Source organism: Rhipicephalus sanguineus, chromosome 10 (genome assembly GCF_013339695.2).
Source record: "Rhipicephalus sanguineus isolate Rsan-2018 chromosome 10, BIME_Rsan_1.4, whole genome shotgun sequence".
Lineage (NCBI taxonomy): Eukaryota > Metazoa > Arthropoda > Arachnida > Ixodida > Ixodidae > Rhipicephalus > Rhipicephalus sanguineus.
The window spans coordinates 108,250,378-108,266,381 of NC_051185.1; the positions used below are offsets into that span (position 1 = coordinate 108,250,378).

At 46.5% G+C, this 16,004-nt stretch overlaps 1 protein-coding gene across 1 annotated transcript in view; it reads left to right on the forward strand.

Moving 5' to 3' along the window:
• LOC119406645 (sodium- and chloride-dependent glycine transporter 2) overlaps window positions 1-16,004 on the forward strand; it is a 91,407-nt gene that overhangs the window by 27,213 nt on the left and 48,190 nt on the right. Inside the window, exon 5 of the mRNA XM_049420169.1 lies at window positions 5,455-5,561. Within this exon, the coding sequence (XP_049276126.1) occupies window positions 5,455-5,561 (107 nt within the window). The remainder of the gene's footprint in view (window positions 1-5,454; window positions 5,562-16,004) is intronic.

Genomic DNA, 16,004 nt, shown 5'->3' on the forward strand with positions numbered 1-16,004 from the left:
AGGCCGCCGTGCGCAGGCGGTTTTGCTCGCGCACGTCAGCCGTTCTTTGCCGTTCGGAGAATGGGTCCGAGACCCATTTTCACGACGTTCTCCGACTGCCGGAGAGTGACGTGGCCAATCAGTGACGGAGCAGCTACATCGGCTTTCCGCATCGTATGCGTCTTCCGCGGGGCGCTTCGAGCTGCTTCCTTCTTGCTCCGTGGTTTTCACGCTATAGACGTGCGGATGTCGTCCGTATCTTTGCCAGGCGTGCTTCCAGCTGTCAATAGAGCGTTTTAAACTGCCTGGTATTCAGAAAAGCGTAGAGTAAAACCAAATAACGTGTCCCGAAGCTGGCGCAAGGTCAAGTGGCGCCAGCTATGGATGATTAGAAACAGCTAATAAACGCGAAATCTATAGTCTCCGAGATTTCGGAAGCGCCCATCTCCACTCTTTAGGCCTACAGCATCAATTATTTGAGTATGGCTCTCAGAAACGGTGTTCAATCGGCACGAATATTTTGCTGTCGAAGCTTAAGGATATGAATCGTCTAAAGCAAATGGAAGTATCAGTGCGGAGCTTACAAGCTGCAGAGCACACGGCGGCCACTTGATAGATTCGAGATAGACGAGAACTGATTTTGGCAGTGCTGCCATGTTTTTCGGAGGCGCGAATGCCTCGCCGGCGAAGCTTGCCGTGCACGTTGGACAGCTCTCGCGCGGACGGCGGCGGCCGACGTTCTACGGTACCGCGCCAGGCTTGCCGCTAGCGTGAGCGGATCATAAGAGATCGCTAACCGGAGGATCACCATCTAATCTTTCTTTACATTGTCGAGAGTGTAGATGCACGCCAAATTTCGATGATTGCGCAGCTTTGTACAGGCACAGGAATGAAGAAACGCGTCTTATGGTTGAGACCTGGTATGTCAATTTAGTGGTAACGTATGCGTGAGACAACCGTCGATTAACTTGCATAAAGAAGAAATCAAATAACTAAGTACCTCAACAGTTATCTCTTGTGTAGACCACCACGCGTGCCGGATTGATAGGTATCGCCTCTTGCCTGGGCATGCGCAGATAAGGTTTCAGTCTACCTCCTTTTCAACCGTAGTGCACATTTTGAGTTGTTAGTCAGCGTTTGTGGTGTCTTGACGTCTCTCTTGTGTCCGTGTTTCGCACCCTGTGTATTAAACATGAATACCTACGACTAGCTCAGGGGTGCTATTCTGGACACTGTCAAATTCCACCATACTGAAAATTGGCAGCGCAAACAAACGGGACACAGAAGAGGAACACAAGTTCCTCTTCTGTGTCCCGTTTGTTTGCGCTGCCAATTTTCAGTATGAACCTATACCAACTTGCCCGCCTTTCAACACTTCTCCAAATTCCACCATATTGTCAAATTTCGTAACGGAGCCATTTTAGGCCAATCACAAAGGCCGTAGCAGCCCTCTGGACCAATCATAAATGACTAATGGCGGAATTTAACAGCATGGCGGAATTCGACAATGTCCAGAATAGCACCCCTGCTGTCGGTTATACTGCTTTAAAGGTGTGGTGCCGTCATATTTGTCATATATATAGGTGTATATAGGTGTGTGTATATATATATATATATCTATATATATATATATATATATATATATATATATATATATATATATATATATATATATATATATATATATATATATATATATATATATAGTGAGAGAGAGAGAGAGAGAGCCGAAAAGTTCATTCGCATTTAATTTGATGTGATTTTTCATATACAGAGATGGAATTTGGTTAGCAGCGTTGAATAACATTATAGAAAAAGTACAGTCAATTCTTCGTAGCATACACTGGGCCAACCACACACGTATACGTGTTATGCATGTAATAGTATCGCAAGCAGCCCTTTTTATATATTGCCCACACAACTTTATGCTTGAATACAATGATGTCGATGGCGGCCTCCCCAGGAGGGCAGATTTGTATCATTCAACATAATATCTTTAACGTCTAGACGCTGCTCGCTAATAATTGCGTTTCTTAAATGTAGGTAGCAGTGACTGCACCTTTTCTTTTCCGTAATTAGTACTACAATTTCTTGCACATATTCAGATTTGAATATTTTATATTTTGTCTTGTTTGCTCCTAGTCGAAATAGTATTTCTAGCGCATTGTTATTATTACTATTGTTATATCACTATTATTGTTAACTTGTCAACCACAAGCTTTTAAAACCGAAGAGTTTGGTATTAGGGGCGTAGTACATTCTTTATACTCATCGTATTTGTATTCGCAACTTTGCTTGGAGGGCCCTCCGGCACCTCCAAGTAGATATGCCTATGCAAACGGTGCGTGCACAAATTTTCTTAAAAAAAATATGGGCGATTATAACGTTAAACTACCCCGCACTGTGTCCTTCGGCATTGGTCGTTAGCTGTTTATCACTGGCCGAAATTTTCTGAGTCATGCTCACAGCGCCTGCTCGTAACGCGATGCAACAATTTACTCCAAAATGATCCATCGCATAATGACCACTCATGCTCGACTACATAAAAAAATAAGAGAATACACTATTTTCAATACGGCATATTTCTGGTCAATGGTCCTTCGCCATTCGTCAAAAACTTTCGGTGTGCCATAAAAAATCGCGTGCTAGTTACGCGACGTCGCAAATCTGTTAAATCTCGCGGTGTTCAAATGACGTGTGCACACTAAACAGCGCATAACTATGCTGAACAATGCCTAAACATTTTTGGAATAGCCGGACAGTGTCTCATTCTGAATGTAATTCAAGAACGCTACGCGCCGATCGCATTGGCAGGGGCTACTAATAGCAGCTCGCGAGATGGACTCATATGAGTATCATAAATATTTTCAGTTGTAGTATACCGATGTTGAGCTGTTTGTGCGCGTATATAACTCTGTGAACTCATCCTTGCTGAGAGAGAGGGAATGAGGGAGAGAAATAAACAGCGCTGCGCGTGTGTGCTTCTTTGCTGTCCGAGTTGTATTTTTCCCTGTACACGTCAATTCGAGATGACTCAAGACCAACTAGCCCGGCTGCCAATTCAGTCTCCTTAGTCCAGAAAACCGTGGACCCTGAGCATTTCCCTGGTCCGGTAGATCAAATTGCGGGACAAGCTTGAAAGCTGGGCTTACCGATGTACCCGTGTCCACTACCTTATTCCTCGCCTTGTTCCAAGCCGCCGCGATCGCTGCAAGCTACATTATGATAAGCAAGGCGAAGAAGGTTAATCGGCAACTAAAGTGGAAACCTTCTTTAGCTCCTCCAATGCGAACCAACTAACACACTCAAAACTTCCGCATACTCATCAACTAATAGCGAATTGGATATAGAGCAACAGTGACGCTATTCCTTTCCGATGAAAGAAAATGAACTTCCTGAATCAGGAAGAGCGTTTGATCGGCCCATAAAACGTTTACTGGTTCCTGCCCGTATTTGCCTCGTCGTATATGTAAATTTTAGGCCAGGCAGAGCAGAATAAAATCATCACAGAGTGCTCTGATACGTTAATAGAGCCCCTACTCAGGGGCAGCTTTCTCTGCAATGCTCTAGCGCAAAGCGCGAAAGCGTCGCATAGGCGGCCTCCACCGCAGATAACCTGCAATGCGTAGTCGTGAGACACGGAAGACAATCCCCACAGCAGAAGCGCAGGACAAATTTCATTATATAATTCGGTGAGTGCTGTATAGAATTAACACTTCGCCTCAGTTGATGGTTTCCCAGTGTGCAGTCGATAGTTAGGGTGGCTCCCCTAACTTTTCTCAGAGGAAGGGGGGGGGTGCTAGCGCCCCCCTTGCCCCCCCCCTTGCCCCCCCCCCCCTATGGTATCGACATCTTGTGAGCCTTCGTGTAACCCCAAATATAGGTGTGTTTCTTTGTTTTCGCTGAGTGACCATGGAGAAAAAAATGTTTTAGAAGGCAACGCATTCGGAACTACGCATCTGCTGAGAATTTACACCAGCAGAGAAGTAGAATACATTAGGTTTCTGCAACAGCAATTCTGTGCTTGCCTGATTCATCTTGGCGCCACCAGGTGGCCTCACATATCCGACCTCTCACGTTTTTACAGCTATGGTAACCAGGTGTCCTAAAGCAAAGAAGTGTGCGAACCAACTAAACTTCTGAAATTTCGCCTTCGCAGGTTCGCGTGACGATGCGAAGCACATTGCAAAATGCGACCAAACTTCGCTACTTCGGCAACAAACTAAAAAAAATGAGTGTAGTTCGCAGCCGATGCTCGCTTGGCTTGTCCGGTGCAGCGGAGTTGTGGGTGACCGCTCATTGCACGTCACTCTAATGTGGCGTGACGTCACTAAAACTTACGTTACGCTTCCTACACAGTGACGACGGTGTCAGTCGCGCTAGTGATGGGTCTGGATCGCGAGAATGAGCATTTAGGCACACTTTGGAAGTGAATTAAATTATATTCTAAACGTTTGCCGTGTCCAACGCTTCGTGCTGACGGTCCTTGCATGCAGAGGAAGCCTACAGCAGGCTCTTTTTAGCCTCAAAGTTTGGTGACACCACGCCTTTAATATTATTATTTATTCATAATGAACGAACCCACCTCTCAACGCATATTGTCAATCTTGATTCGTGTTAAAAGTGGAAAATCAAACGGGGCATACAGTGAACGAAGCACAAACGTGGTCTGCCTCTGCTGTTCCATCATCTCGTTATATTTACTGCTGCTGACATGGACGTATATTCGACAGGTTGTCATCTAATTTTAGAAACTATGTTAGTGGTATTGGTGTAACTGTAGAGAAGGCGACTCTGACATTTTTCTTAGGAATGTCTAAAACGATAACACACACACACACACACACACACACACACACACACACACACACACACACACACACACACACACACACACACACACACACACACACACACACACACACACACACACACAGATATATATATATATATATATATATATATATATATATATATATATATATATATATATATATATATAATTTATTACAAATATGTTATTTTCCCAATTGTATCACTGTGATCGAATGCTACGTCTTTTTGTGCAAGCCAGTGCTTTTTTTGCATCTTTAGTTCGATGTTTTTATGCAAATGCTATTTCATGATGCTTAGTAACTATTGTACTCTGTTAAGTTCGTGTCTTGTAATAGTTCTCCTTTGTTATCATTGTAATAACTATTACTACACCTAATTAGACGGTTGTGGTTTCTGTTCACACCGGTGGCCAGTAGTTTCTTTCGTCCACCTTACTTCGTTTCCATTTAGGTCATACTTACTAAACTTAAATTAATGACCCCTGTCATTCCCTTGGCTTCATTAGGTTAAATGATGGGTGTGGTACGTCGGTACAACAATAAGGTGAATTGCTTTCTAGAACCATACGCGTATTCGCTTACAGTAACAGCAACTGCGGATGGTTTTCTGCACATTTTTTTTTCTTTCATTCGAGCGCAGACGTGGAGTGATGCAACGTTTTCGGTGCTGTCGGGTCTCGCCGTGGGTGTTGGGCAGCTCCAGACCATGGCGTCCTACAATATCTTCGACACGTACTCGCTACAGTGGTGGGTATATTTTTTATTTATTTATTTATTTCAAGGTACCTTACAGGCCCCATGGGGGCATTGAGCGAGGGGGGCAATACAAAAAAGATATGTACATATACATATGAAATTGAAAAAAATAGAAAAGAAACAATTGCAAAATAGTGAGTCAAACAGAAAACATTAAAGTTCAACATGTAGTACAAAAGATACACGGACGAGAACAGTGAACGAAACGGCGCATTTCTTGCGCACAAGAAACGCAGCGGCTACAAGGCACAATCTTCGCGTACGTAGCTGTGACAATCTTAAGAACGAATTCATAAAAAAGATACTTTTGCAACGGAGCTCGAAAAATTACAGAAATGGAAGATACTAGCAGCCAAGGTAAAAAAAAAAGAAAACGATACATTTCTTGGTAGCAATGCAGCACGGTGCATTTCCTGCGTGATGAAAAAGAAAAGAGACAGGAAGTCCTGCCGGACAGAACGAGCTTATCTGACGCCATATATAACGTAACATATGAGCAGATGAAGAGATTTATTGTGATGATAAGTGTAGGTTCAAAAGTTGTCAAAATTCATCTTTGCATTACGATACGGCATCTGCTCGCTGAAGTTTGGCCCTGCTTGTTCACATGCACATTCACGCGCAGAAGAAAACAAATGAATGCTTCTTGGTAAACGACAAGCCCGCACTCGGCAATGAAGGCAAAAGAAAACATAAATACAGCACGGACGCTTGTGTTGCGCCTGAACGTTTTTCGCAGATTTTAAGTTTTGAATTCTCTTGAATGTTCCTTAATTGGAGAAACACAGCAGAGGCGTTTTTCTTACAGTGGGTGCAGTCAGGCTGATGATGGTTTTCTTGAGAATAAAGTGCGGCATATCCCACGTACTGTGGGAATCAATGTTATGCGAAGCAGTCAGCAAGGAAACGGCTATGGCGCAATGCTTGACTTGGAGCCTAGTGTTACGAGGTGGGCATACGTGGACATTTAGTCGGGTCATGCATGCTGAGATATTCTAGCTGAATAAATGACTGCAATGACACGTCATTTAGGCCATTGATTTCATGGTATACGAGGCATGCAAATCATGTCAATTAGGCCGTAACGTTATTCATGTCTTAACATGTAAGTTATTAGCGCGTGTTTGTCTGCGCACATGCACATACCGAGATATACCACGTTAAGTAAAAGACCACGACAGCTTCACCACATATTGATCGTGCCATTTGTGACATTCATGTCATTATATGCTAGATGATTTGCATGTCATGCCAATTATGCCATCACCTGTCATTAATGTTTATAGATAGATAGATAGATAGATAGATAGATAGATAGATAGATAGATAGATAGATAGATAGATAGATAGATAGATAGATAGATAGATAGATAGATAGATAGATAGATAGATAGATAGATAGATAGATAGATAGATAGATTCTTAGTGCCCCTGCTTCGCCAAGAAATGCTTCGCATTTAAAAACAGGCATTAGTGTTTGGCTTTGATGTGTTCAAATCGGGGCCCATGAACTGAAGGCAGAAATCTCTAGTAAAGGGCCGTATTAATACTTCTGCAACAAGAAGAACAAAACTTATTTTAAGGGAAGGGGTAGAAAAAGGGGGATTCAGGAGCATCTTGGGTGGGGTCCCAAGTCCAGGGTCCCACTGGCTTCCGCCGCTCGCCTAACGTGACGCAGACGCGCTAACTGCACTTCTGGGTACGAGCTGGCGAGTTTTGCCTCCCAATGCTCCAAGCTGTTTACAAAGTTGTTGCCTAAGAATTATTTTAAGTTGTCTGGCTTTCGGCCACACTCCCATGAGATGTGGTATAAAGTTCGCAAACCACCGCACCACGGACAAGCGTCATGGCACAGCGTTGGATATATTTTGCTTAGCCGCCATAAATTTAAAAATACTCCCCGTCTGTACATTGCGGAGGTCCGTAGCTTCTTCCCCTTCCAGGGATTTACGGGGGACGCTACATTTTTGTCGTGTGCTCCGCTGGTGAATGTCTTTTGGGTCCATTAAGTGGGGCTCGATTGTGGGAGGCTGACGCTCCGCTCGGTTTGTCAGAACTCTCTCATTCCCTTCCAGGCTGGCGTGAGCTGGGCACCAGATTACGCGCGGTGTCTCTTGGTTAAGTTCTGTCCCATCGGTTTAATGATTTTCTTGTCTTTTGCCATAGCCTTGGCAATTAGAGAGCAAGAGCATAAAGAGGAACAGCAATCTATCATGGTCTCGGACCCCCAAGAAGCGTGCCGACAGTATATGAACGGACGCTTACCTTCAACAAGAAATCTTTAACAAAATAAGCCTTAAATACATTGCTAGGGCGATGTACAGTCTGCTGTCATGCAATAATTGTGACAGTATCTTCTCTATACAGGGTGCCCCATGCAACTCTAGCCAGAGTTTAAACATATGCCGCACTACTTTATGAAGGCACGGCCAAATGCATGTTGCTCACTGTTTCATGGACTGTGTTCTGCTTAATTTGGTAAGATTCATTATTGAACTTCTATTCGCCGCGAGATCGACCAATAGGAGGCAGCACCGTCGCCGCGTTAGTGTGGAGAGGTGGTCGGCGGCGCCTATACAAATCCACACAGCGGCGTTTCGTTGTGAGCTGTTTGAGCCGATTGTCGGCGAATAAAATGCGTTGACTGCAGCTTACTGGTAATATATACACTCTTCGTCTTTGAATCGATGCACGAAGATCATCCAGCGTTACTATTACTAGTGAGAGAAGCGCAATCTGCCGATGAAAGGGATGCTCGCCCTGGATGACAGTCTGCGCTTACGCACTGTACAACGTTTTTTGTTGTTTTCTCTGTACGTGTTTACCTTGTGTTCTGTGTACTACGCACTGCTGTAGCACGCCTGAACTACTTAAGTGCTTACTTCTTCATTTGTATACCAGCCCATATTCCTGTGCAATGAGTTCAATAGCGCTGTTCGCGCGAATACGCATACGCATGTAAGAGTGTTTAGCACAGAGTTTTCATGGATTGATTACGTGCACGACAGTGATGCAAGAAAGGTCCGGTTATTTTATGGAATAAGGGTTTTTTTTCTCGAAATAATCATGTCCGCTGCCTTCCATCAATTTATAACAACTCCACACAAACGTTCAAGATAATGTAAAAAAAGGATGAGGTTTTGCGTGACATTATACGACAAAAATGTAAGGCACGCCGTCGGGATTAATTTTAAACATCTGAGTTCTTCAAAGCGTACCTAAATCTAAGCACACGGGTGTTTCTGCATAAATTTCGCCCAAAGTTAAAATTGCGCGCGGAAACTCCGTTTTATCGCTGCCGTGTCATTCCATTGTCTTTTTTTTAGGGGGCAGTTTGAGTACCGAAGTGTAAGACTTCACTTGATAGAAATATTTCGCTGTAGATGGGACCACGACCGTACAATAAAAGGACATCTTAAGCACAACTACAGCTCATCATGAACTACAGTGCCGCAGTTATACACCTAACAACAACGCGAAAGTGCATGAGCCTCGCTTTTGTTTACCACCGAGTCGCTAAAACGCGGCATTCACACTCTATTAATGCTCCTTATGTTTGGGACTATGTCAAGCGCACTTTACGACGTGCTTGAACCAGAAAGCGGCACCAACACTGAAATGATTCTGGCGAACGAAGGGTACGAAACCAATACACAGCCCTCTCGAAGGTCGCACTCACTGATCTTATTACAATGTGCATGCAGCCGAGCAAGCCCATTTGCTTCTGTACACCATGTTAGGTATACGTACGAGCAGTTAAGCTCGTGCTAACATAACAGAACAAACCGCCCTTTGACAACGTGCAGGACGTACGCGCACATGCAAATACGACGTGGCTAGCAGACGACGCAGGGAGCAATCCACACTAGGCGCGCTTCAGCCGGTAGCCGCCAGGCGGCGACTGTGCTCGATCTCGCGGCCAATAGCAACGGAGCTGGGCAAAGAAATTCAAATAACAAGTTGTAGACCAGTTTTGCAAAACGACCTATTGGACAGTTTCTAGATATTTATCTATTAAGTATTCGTGTTTTCCCGCTTACTGCAAATGTCCGCGGCATAAAAAAAAAAAGACCACTCGACACGCCAGCTTGCGCGCCATATTCCAGTGCTCCCTAACGTTCTGCGTGCGAACGATATGCTTCTCTCGCCGCGGTTCATCACAGTGATAAGCAGACGCAGCGGTTATCGCATGGGCGACATCTAGCAACAGGTTCGTAATTGCATAACTACCACCGTCGTGGCGGTCCTGTCGCCTTTTAAGCCGCACTACACGTGCCCGAATATTATTGTCGTTTGCAGGGAGCACTACAGTTACGGTGGGCATGCCACGTGGTATCTTTTTTTTTGTGTTTCGCGGGCATCTGCAGGAAGCACTTCTGGCTCTGAAGCAGAAAAACATCGACACTTAATAAAGAGAAACTTAGAAACTGTCTAGGCGAACGTTTTACAAACCGATTCCCAACTTTGTAATTGGAATTTCTTGCACCGCTTCGTTGCTTTAGAAGGAAATTAATCAATGTTATCTAATTAGGCAGTTAAACAGAGAACAAAAATAGTGTGACGTACTTCATGCAATAGTCAGCAACATGCATTCGGTTGCGCCGTCATTAAGTGTGTTGGCATAGTTTTAAGCTGTGGCTGGAATTAGCTGGGGCTACCTGCGTATGGCTTATGTAACGTACTGTCGCCATAGCTGCAACCAAAAAACTATATTTTTGAAAGTGACCCTGCTGTAAAATTTTCTGAAGTGATCCCCGCATGGCAGGAAGAGCAGCCAGTGGGGGATTTTGCACAGTAGTTGCAGGAAAGTTTTGCTGTCGACGATTATCGCAACGATTATGGCCTCGCTGCTGCAGTACTTGGCCGCCCCCTCCCAGCTGACTCTTATGATCAAGCCTCTCAATGGTATACAAACTCTCTAGTGAAGCTAAACTGGCGGAGGTGCTGGAGGAGCTAGCAGACCTTGACCTAGATATCATTGCCCTTAGTGAGATAAGAAGATTTGGGAAGCATATACTGTGCTGACTAATTGGCACGTCCTCTGCTACATATGACTCACTAAAAAAATAGAGTATGGCGTTCGGTGTCTTATTCACGAAGACGTCGCAGGTGACATTGGCCAATTCTACAGTATCAATGAATATTTAATAAACGTGGTGATAAAAATAGATAGGAGATGTAAGCTGAAGGTAAGCCAGGTGCACGCTCCAACGTCCTGCCGTAAAGACGACATAGTAGTGCAGATTTATAGGGCTTTTAATTTACCATTGCAAAAAGTGTGAACCCAGTACACCATAGTCATAGTCATAGGGAAGAAGGCAAGAAGGAGAACGAGCATTCGAAACTATGGTATCGACTCGAATAGCAGAGGCGAGGTGTTAGCAGCAAAATTCGGCTCCTTACGATAAACACGTTCTTCAGAAAGCATGCGAATGCGAAGTGAACGTGAGAAAGCCCTAGCCCTACGGCTAACAAAAAAAAGAAGATTTTATAATGTGTGGGGATCCGAGCATATCACAGGGTATAAAATTAGTAGGCAAGATACCGTGCCGTATCACAGGTTTGTGAGAGCGAGGATCGCCCGCAGCCTTAAGAGAACGCCAACAAAATCAATAACGAACAAGGCAGCCTATGTGTAGTAGGGCCAATAAACACAAGAATTTAACATCACTCTTGAAAACGAATACGATGGGTTATAAGAAGAAAACAAAGACAAAGCAGGAATTTTCGAAACTGGATTTCCGAAGCAGCAATCGAAGTTAGATGAAATGCTTCAAGAGAAGAAGTAAGCAGGTCCTTTAACCGCAACAGATTTATTAAGAAACTACCACAGGTGAAATTATGTACCAATAGGAATAAAATAAAACTTGCCCAACTTTCGAAGCTGAGCAACCAGAAGAAACTCAGGGACATGCGGAATTATTGCAACAAAGAGATACAGGTATCGGCTTAAAAAGTCGGCAGCATAAAGGCAGTTGAAGGGAAACTCTGTATTGGAAGGACCACTATGCATGCGCTAAGAGATAAGCAGGTCAAAGTTAGCAATTTAAATTACATAGTAAAAATGGTAGAAGATTTGTATTGTGAAATGTACACCTCCAACATCCAACGTTCTCCGACCATGGGTGAAATCAAAGTCGCTCAAATTACATGTATAATTACCGATGAGGTCAGAAAAGCCGTACGAGGCATGCCCCACGGTAAGGCGGCCGGAGAGTGAGTGAGTGAGTGAGTGAGTGAGTGAGTGAGTGAGAACTTTATTGTGGTCCAAAAGTGGCAGAAGCTGAACGCGACTGGAGGTCCCACTAGCTCAGCCAGGTGGCTCCACCCAGGAAGGTGCCGGAAAGACCGCATAAAAACCAATTTGGACAAAGCTGGCGGATATATTTCATTGAGAGAACTAGGGTTAAACACGAATATACTGAAGACAAAGATAGTGCGTGGTAGCCTCCCGTGGTGAAAAATAACGGTTCACGAGTAGCAGTCATCCCGAATCTGTGGAAGAGTATTTATATTTAGGTCAGTTACTGAGAGCGCAACCATACCATCTAAAGGAAATTAATCGAAGGATAACGATGGGCGTGTGGAGCACACATAAGCAAACGACTCGACACGTCCGTCTAGCGCCGAAGCCTAAAACCAACTAACTTTTTCTTTATTTTTCTGCGCCCCTCGCGCCAGCCATGCTGCCGCGCCGCACGAGGTCACGGCCGAGCTTTTCTTTCTTCACTGTGCCATCCCGTCGATGTCAGTGGCGCTACATAGCTCCTTCCCCAAGAGAGCAGCATGGTCTGCGAACGAAATCAGCACTGCCAGGAAACTCTGCGGATTGAAGTAGTGTCCGCAGCGACGGGAACGGAGACACGTGGAACTGGATTGAACCAGGCGACTGTGGGAGTCGTCTCACAGTAGGCTGGCTTCAGGCGCTCCAGTGCGATGGTGTCAGGTTTGCCGTGAACATCTACGACATATGTCGACTCGCGTTTCTTCAGTACCGGAAAGGGCCCGAGGTAGTGTGGGTGGAGAGCAGGCCGAATAGGTCCAAAGCGCACGAAAACGTGGGTTGCATTGGTCAGGTCGGGTGTAATGTATGGTGTGCGGTCTGGAGGAGGACGTGTCGGACAGGGTTTAAGATCCCGGAAGAGGTCCCTAAGAAGGTGTACGTATTCGTGAGTAGACACAGCTGCCGAGGGTGGTTCTGGGGAGAAGAAATCGCAGGGCAGACGGAGCGGAGTGCCGTAGACGAGCTCCGCACTCGAGCACCCGAAGTCCGATTTCAAGGCGCAGCGGATACCCAGAAGTACCAGTGGCAGACGTTGAACCCATTGCGATGGCGTGCCATGGGCCATCAGTGCTGCCTTGAGCTGTCGATGGAAGCGTTCTACGAGGCCATTGGTCGGGGGGTGGTAGGCAGCCGTGCGAAGACGATGCGTGCCAAGCAAGCGTAGGAGCTCGTGAAAGAGGGCAGACTCGAATTGCTGTCCTCTGTCAGTTACGATCTTGGTAGGGCATCCGAAGCGGGCAACCCATGTTGTGACGAATGCTGCTGCGACGGTTGCAGCAGAGCTGTCTGGAAGCGGGGTGGCTTCTGGCCATCGAGTAAATCTGTCGACAGCTGTGAGCAGGTAGCGAAATCCGTCACACGGTGGTAGTGGTCCGACGGAGCGGAGTCGATATTGTCGTCGATACATCGTCGATATTGTCCACATCGACGATGTCGATGTGGACAATATCGAAACGATGGTCAGGCTGGAGAAACTGGCGTGTTGGGGGAACAGGGTACCTGTGGACTTTGGCACGTTGGCAGGGTGTACATGCACGTACCCAGTCGCGTACGTCTGCGTTCATCCGGGGCCATACGTAACGCGATGAAACAAGGCGTTGCGAGGCACGAACGCCGGGGTGAGCGAGCTGGTGCAGCGTGTCGAAAAGCTGCTTGCGTAACGTGCGAGGGACAAATGGTCGGGGTGTGCCTGTAGAAGTGTCACAGACGAGGTTGGCGCCATCAAGCAGGATATCGTGCAATCGCAGTGCTGTTTTAGATGAGCGCAGGTGTATGAGCTCGGGATCATTAGCTTGGTGTGCTGCGAGCGTCGGCACATCGAGTGGCGCAGGTGTTGCAGGTGATGTCACGGCGTCCACGCGGCTGAGCGTGTCAGCAGGTATGTTCTGGTTGCCGCTGACGTGTCGGATGTCGGTGGAGAATTCAGATATAAACAAGAGATGGCGGATTTCTCGTGGCGTGTGCGTCGACGACTCTCTGCAAAGCGCATATGTCAACGGCTTGTGGTCCGTGAAAATTGTAAATGGTCGACCTTCGACGATATGGCGAAAGTGTCGGATGGCGAGGTAAATTCCAAGTAACTCTCGACCGGAGGTGCTGTAACGAGCTTGTGTTGGGCTGAGTTTCTTGGAGAAAAACGCTAATGGTTGCCATGAGTTGTCAACACGCTGCTGGAGAACCGCTCCCACGGCTGTGCTAGACGCGTCACTCATGAGGGCTAGAGATGCCGTGGGGTTGGGGTGGGCAAGAAAGGCAGCGTTGGCGAGCGCGCCCTTGATCTTGATAAAGGCGTCTTCAGCAGTGGAGTCCCAAGGTAGTAAGGACGTCTTGTTCTTGCTGGTAAGCAGACGGTCCAAAGGCGCCACTATATCGGCACAGTTCTTGATAAAGCGGCTGTAAAAGTTAACCATTCCGAGGAATTGCCGCAGCTTCGTGATCGTTGGGGGCCTAGGGAAGCTCTGGACTGCTTCGATTTTTGATGAAAGTGGGCGGATGCCACTGGTGTCCAGGTGATGTCCGAGAAAGACTAAGCTAGTGACACCAAACTCGCTTTTCGAGGCGTTGATGACGATGCCGTGGTCAGATAGGCGTTGTAGCAGACAACGAAGTTGTTGTAAATGCTCTTCCACAGATTTGCTGGCCACCAACAAGTCGTCGACGTAGGCGAAAACAAAGGGTAGACCACGCGTGACTGTGTCAATGAAATGTTGAAAGGACTGAGCGGCATTCCTGAGACCGAACGGCATTCACAAAAACTCGAAGAGTCCGAATGGTGTTGTAATAGCCGTCTTGGGTATGTCTGATTCGGCCATGGGAATTTGGTGGTAGGCGCGGACAAGGTCAATCTTCGAAAAGATGTTGGCGCCGTGCAGAGCGGCAGTTAAATCCTGTATGTTGGGTAACGGGTACCGATCCGGAATTGTCTTAGTGTTCAAAGACCGGTAGTCTCCGCATGGCCTCCAGTCACCCGATTTCTTGGGCACCATACGACACCAAGCGCATACGACAGACTTCCCAAATCATGACGTCCAACTTAGCACGGTCCTTAAAGTAGAAAGTGTACAAACATTGCTTTCTACCAGTACTGAAATAAGGGCAGATAGTTGAAGGACAGCAAATATGAGTAGAAACTAAGACCCACCCAGCGCGAGGTGAAACGAAAAGTGACAGGTGTAACATTAGGGAAAGGAAGTGTATCAGAGAATAAACAGGGGTAGCAGATATCCTTTTCGTATTAAAAGAAAAAATATGTACCTGGGCGGGTCACGCAGTGCGTAGGACAGACAACCGATAAGCATAGACAACTGGGCTAGTTGGTTGTGAATTGCGTCATGAAAGACATTCTAGCGCATCAGAAGTCAGAACACAGAGACTCTTGCAGTAAAACTGATAGTTGGGCGAGTTGGCATGAATCCATGTTTAAAAATTTTTGTAGCGCGCACGAAAGACTTGGACACACAGAAAGGAGGTACAAACGCTGCATAAACACACGTCTAAAAGAACACGAAAGTTTTCGCCGCACCCATGAAGTCTTGAACTGGTCTCGACACGTCGCGACGCCGCGCTGTATATCGCCGGCGTAGTCAAGTCACTGCGTCGCCACCGGTTGGGAATGGCGGCCGAGAAGACAGTAGGCCAACCGGATCCATGATTTCAATCTGACTCGGGGCACAAATCGGCGATGGATCACTTAACAAGTAAGTGGTCGCTGTTTATTCTGCCGTACCTATCGCGTACGCGAAACTGATCGCGATTGGCGGTAACGGACTCGATCGTGTTGCATATGGCACGCACGAAATCTACCGCGAGGGCCGGCTTGGGCGTCAGCTCGCCTGTGCTTTGTGACCGCCACGGATATTGGCCGCCATTGCCGTCGGCCGCCCGGACGGTCGCTCATCGAGGATTCGCCGTGGTGATGAGCCGCTAGCTCGCAATATTAGGCAGAGACCTCGCCGCTGTTTTTCGACTCGTCGAAAACGCTGTGCGGTCGCCGGCAACGAGCTCGACTGTATGCCGCGCGCTTGAAATGCAACGGCATAAGTTGGCGGGTGCTTTAGCTGGCCGACTTTATCTGCGTTTCGGAACTTTGCGGAAATTGGTCGCCGTTACCGTCGGCTTCCCCTTCGCTCGCTCGCAAGCAGCCCAGCTTT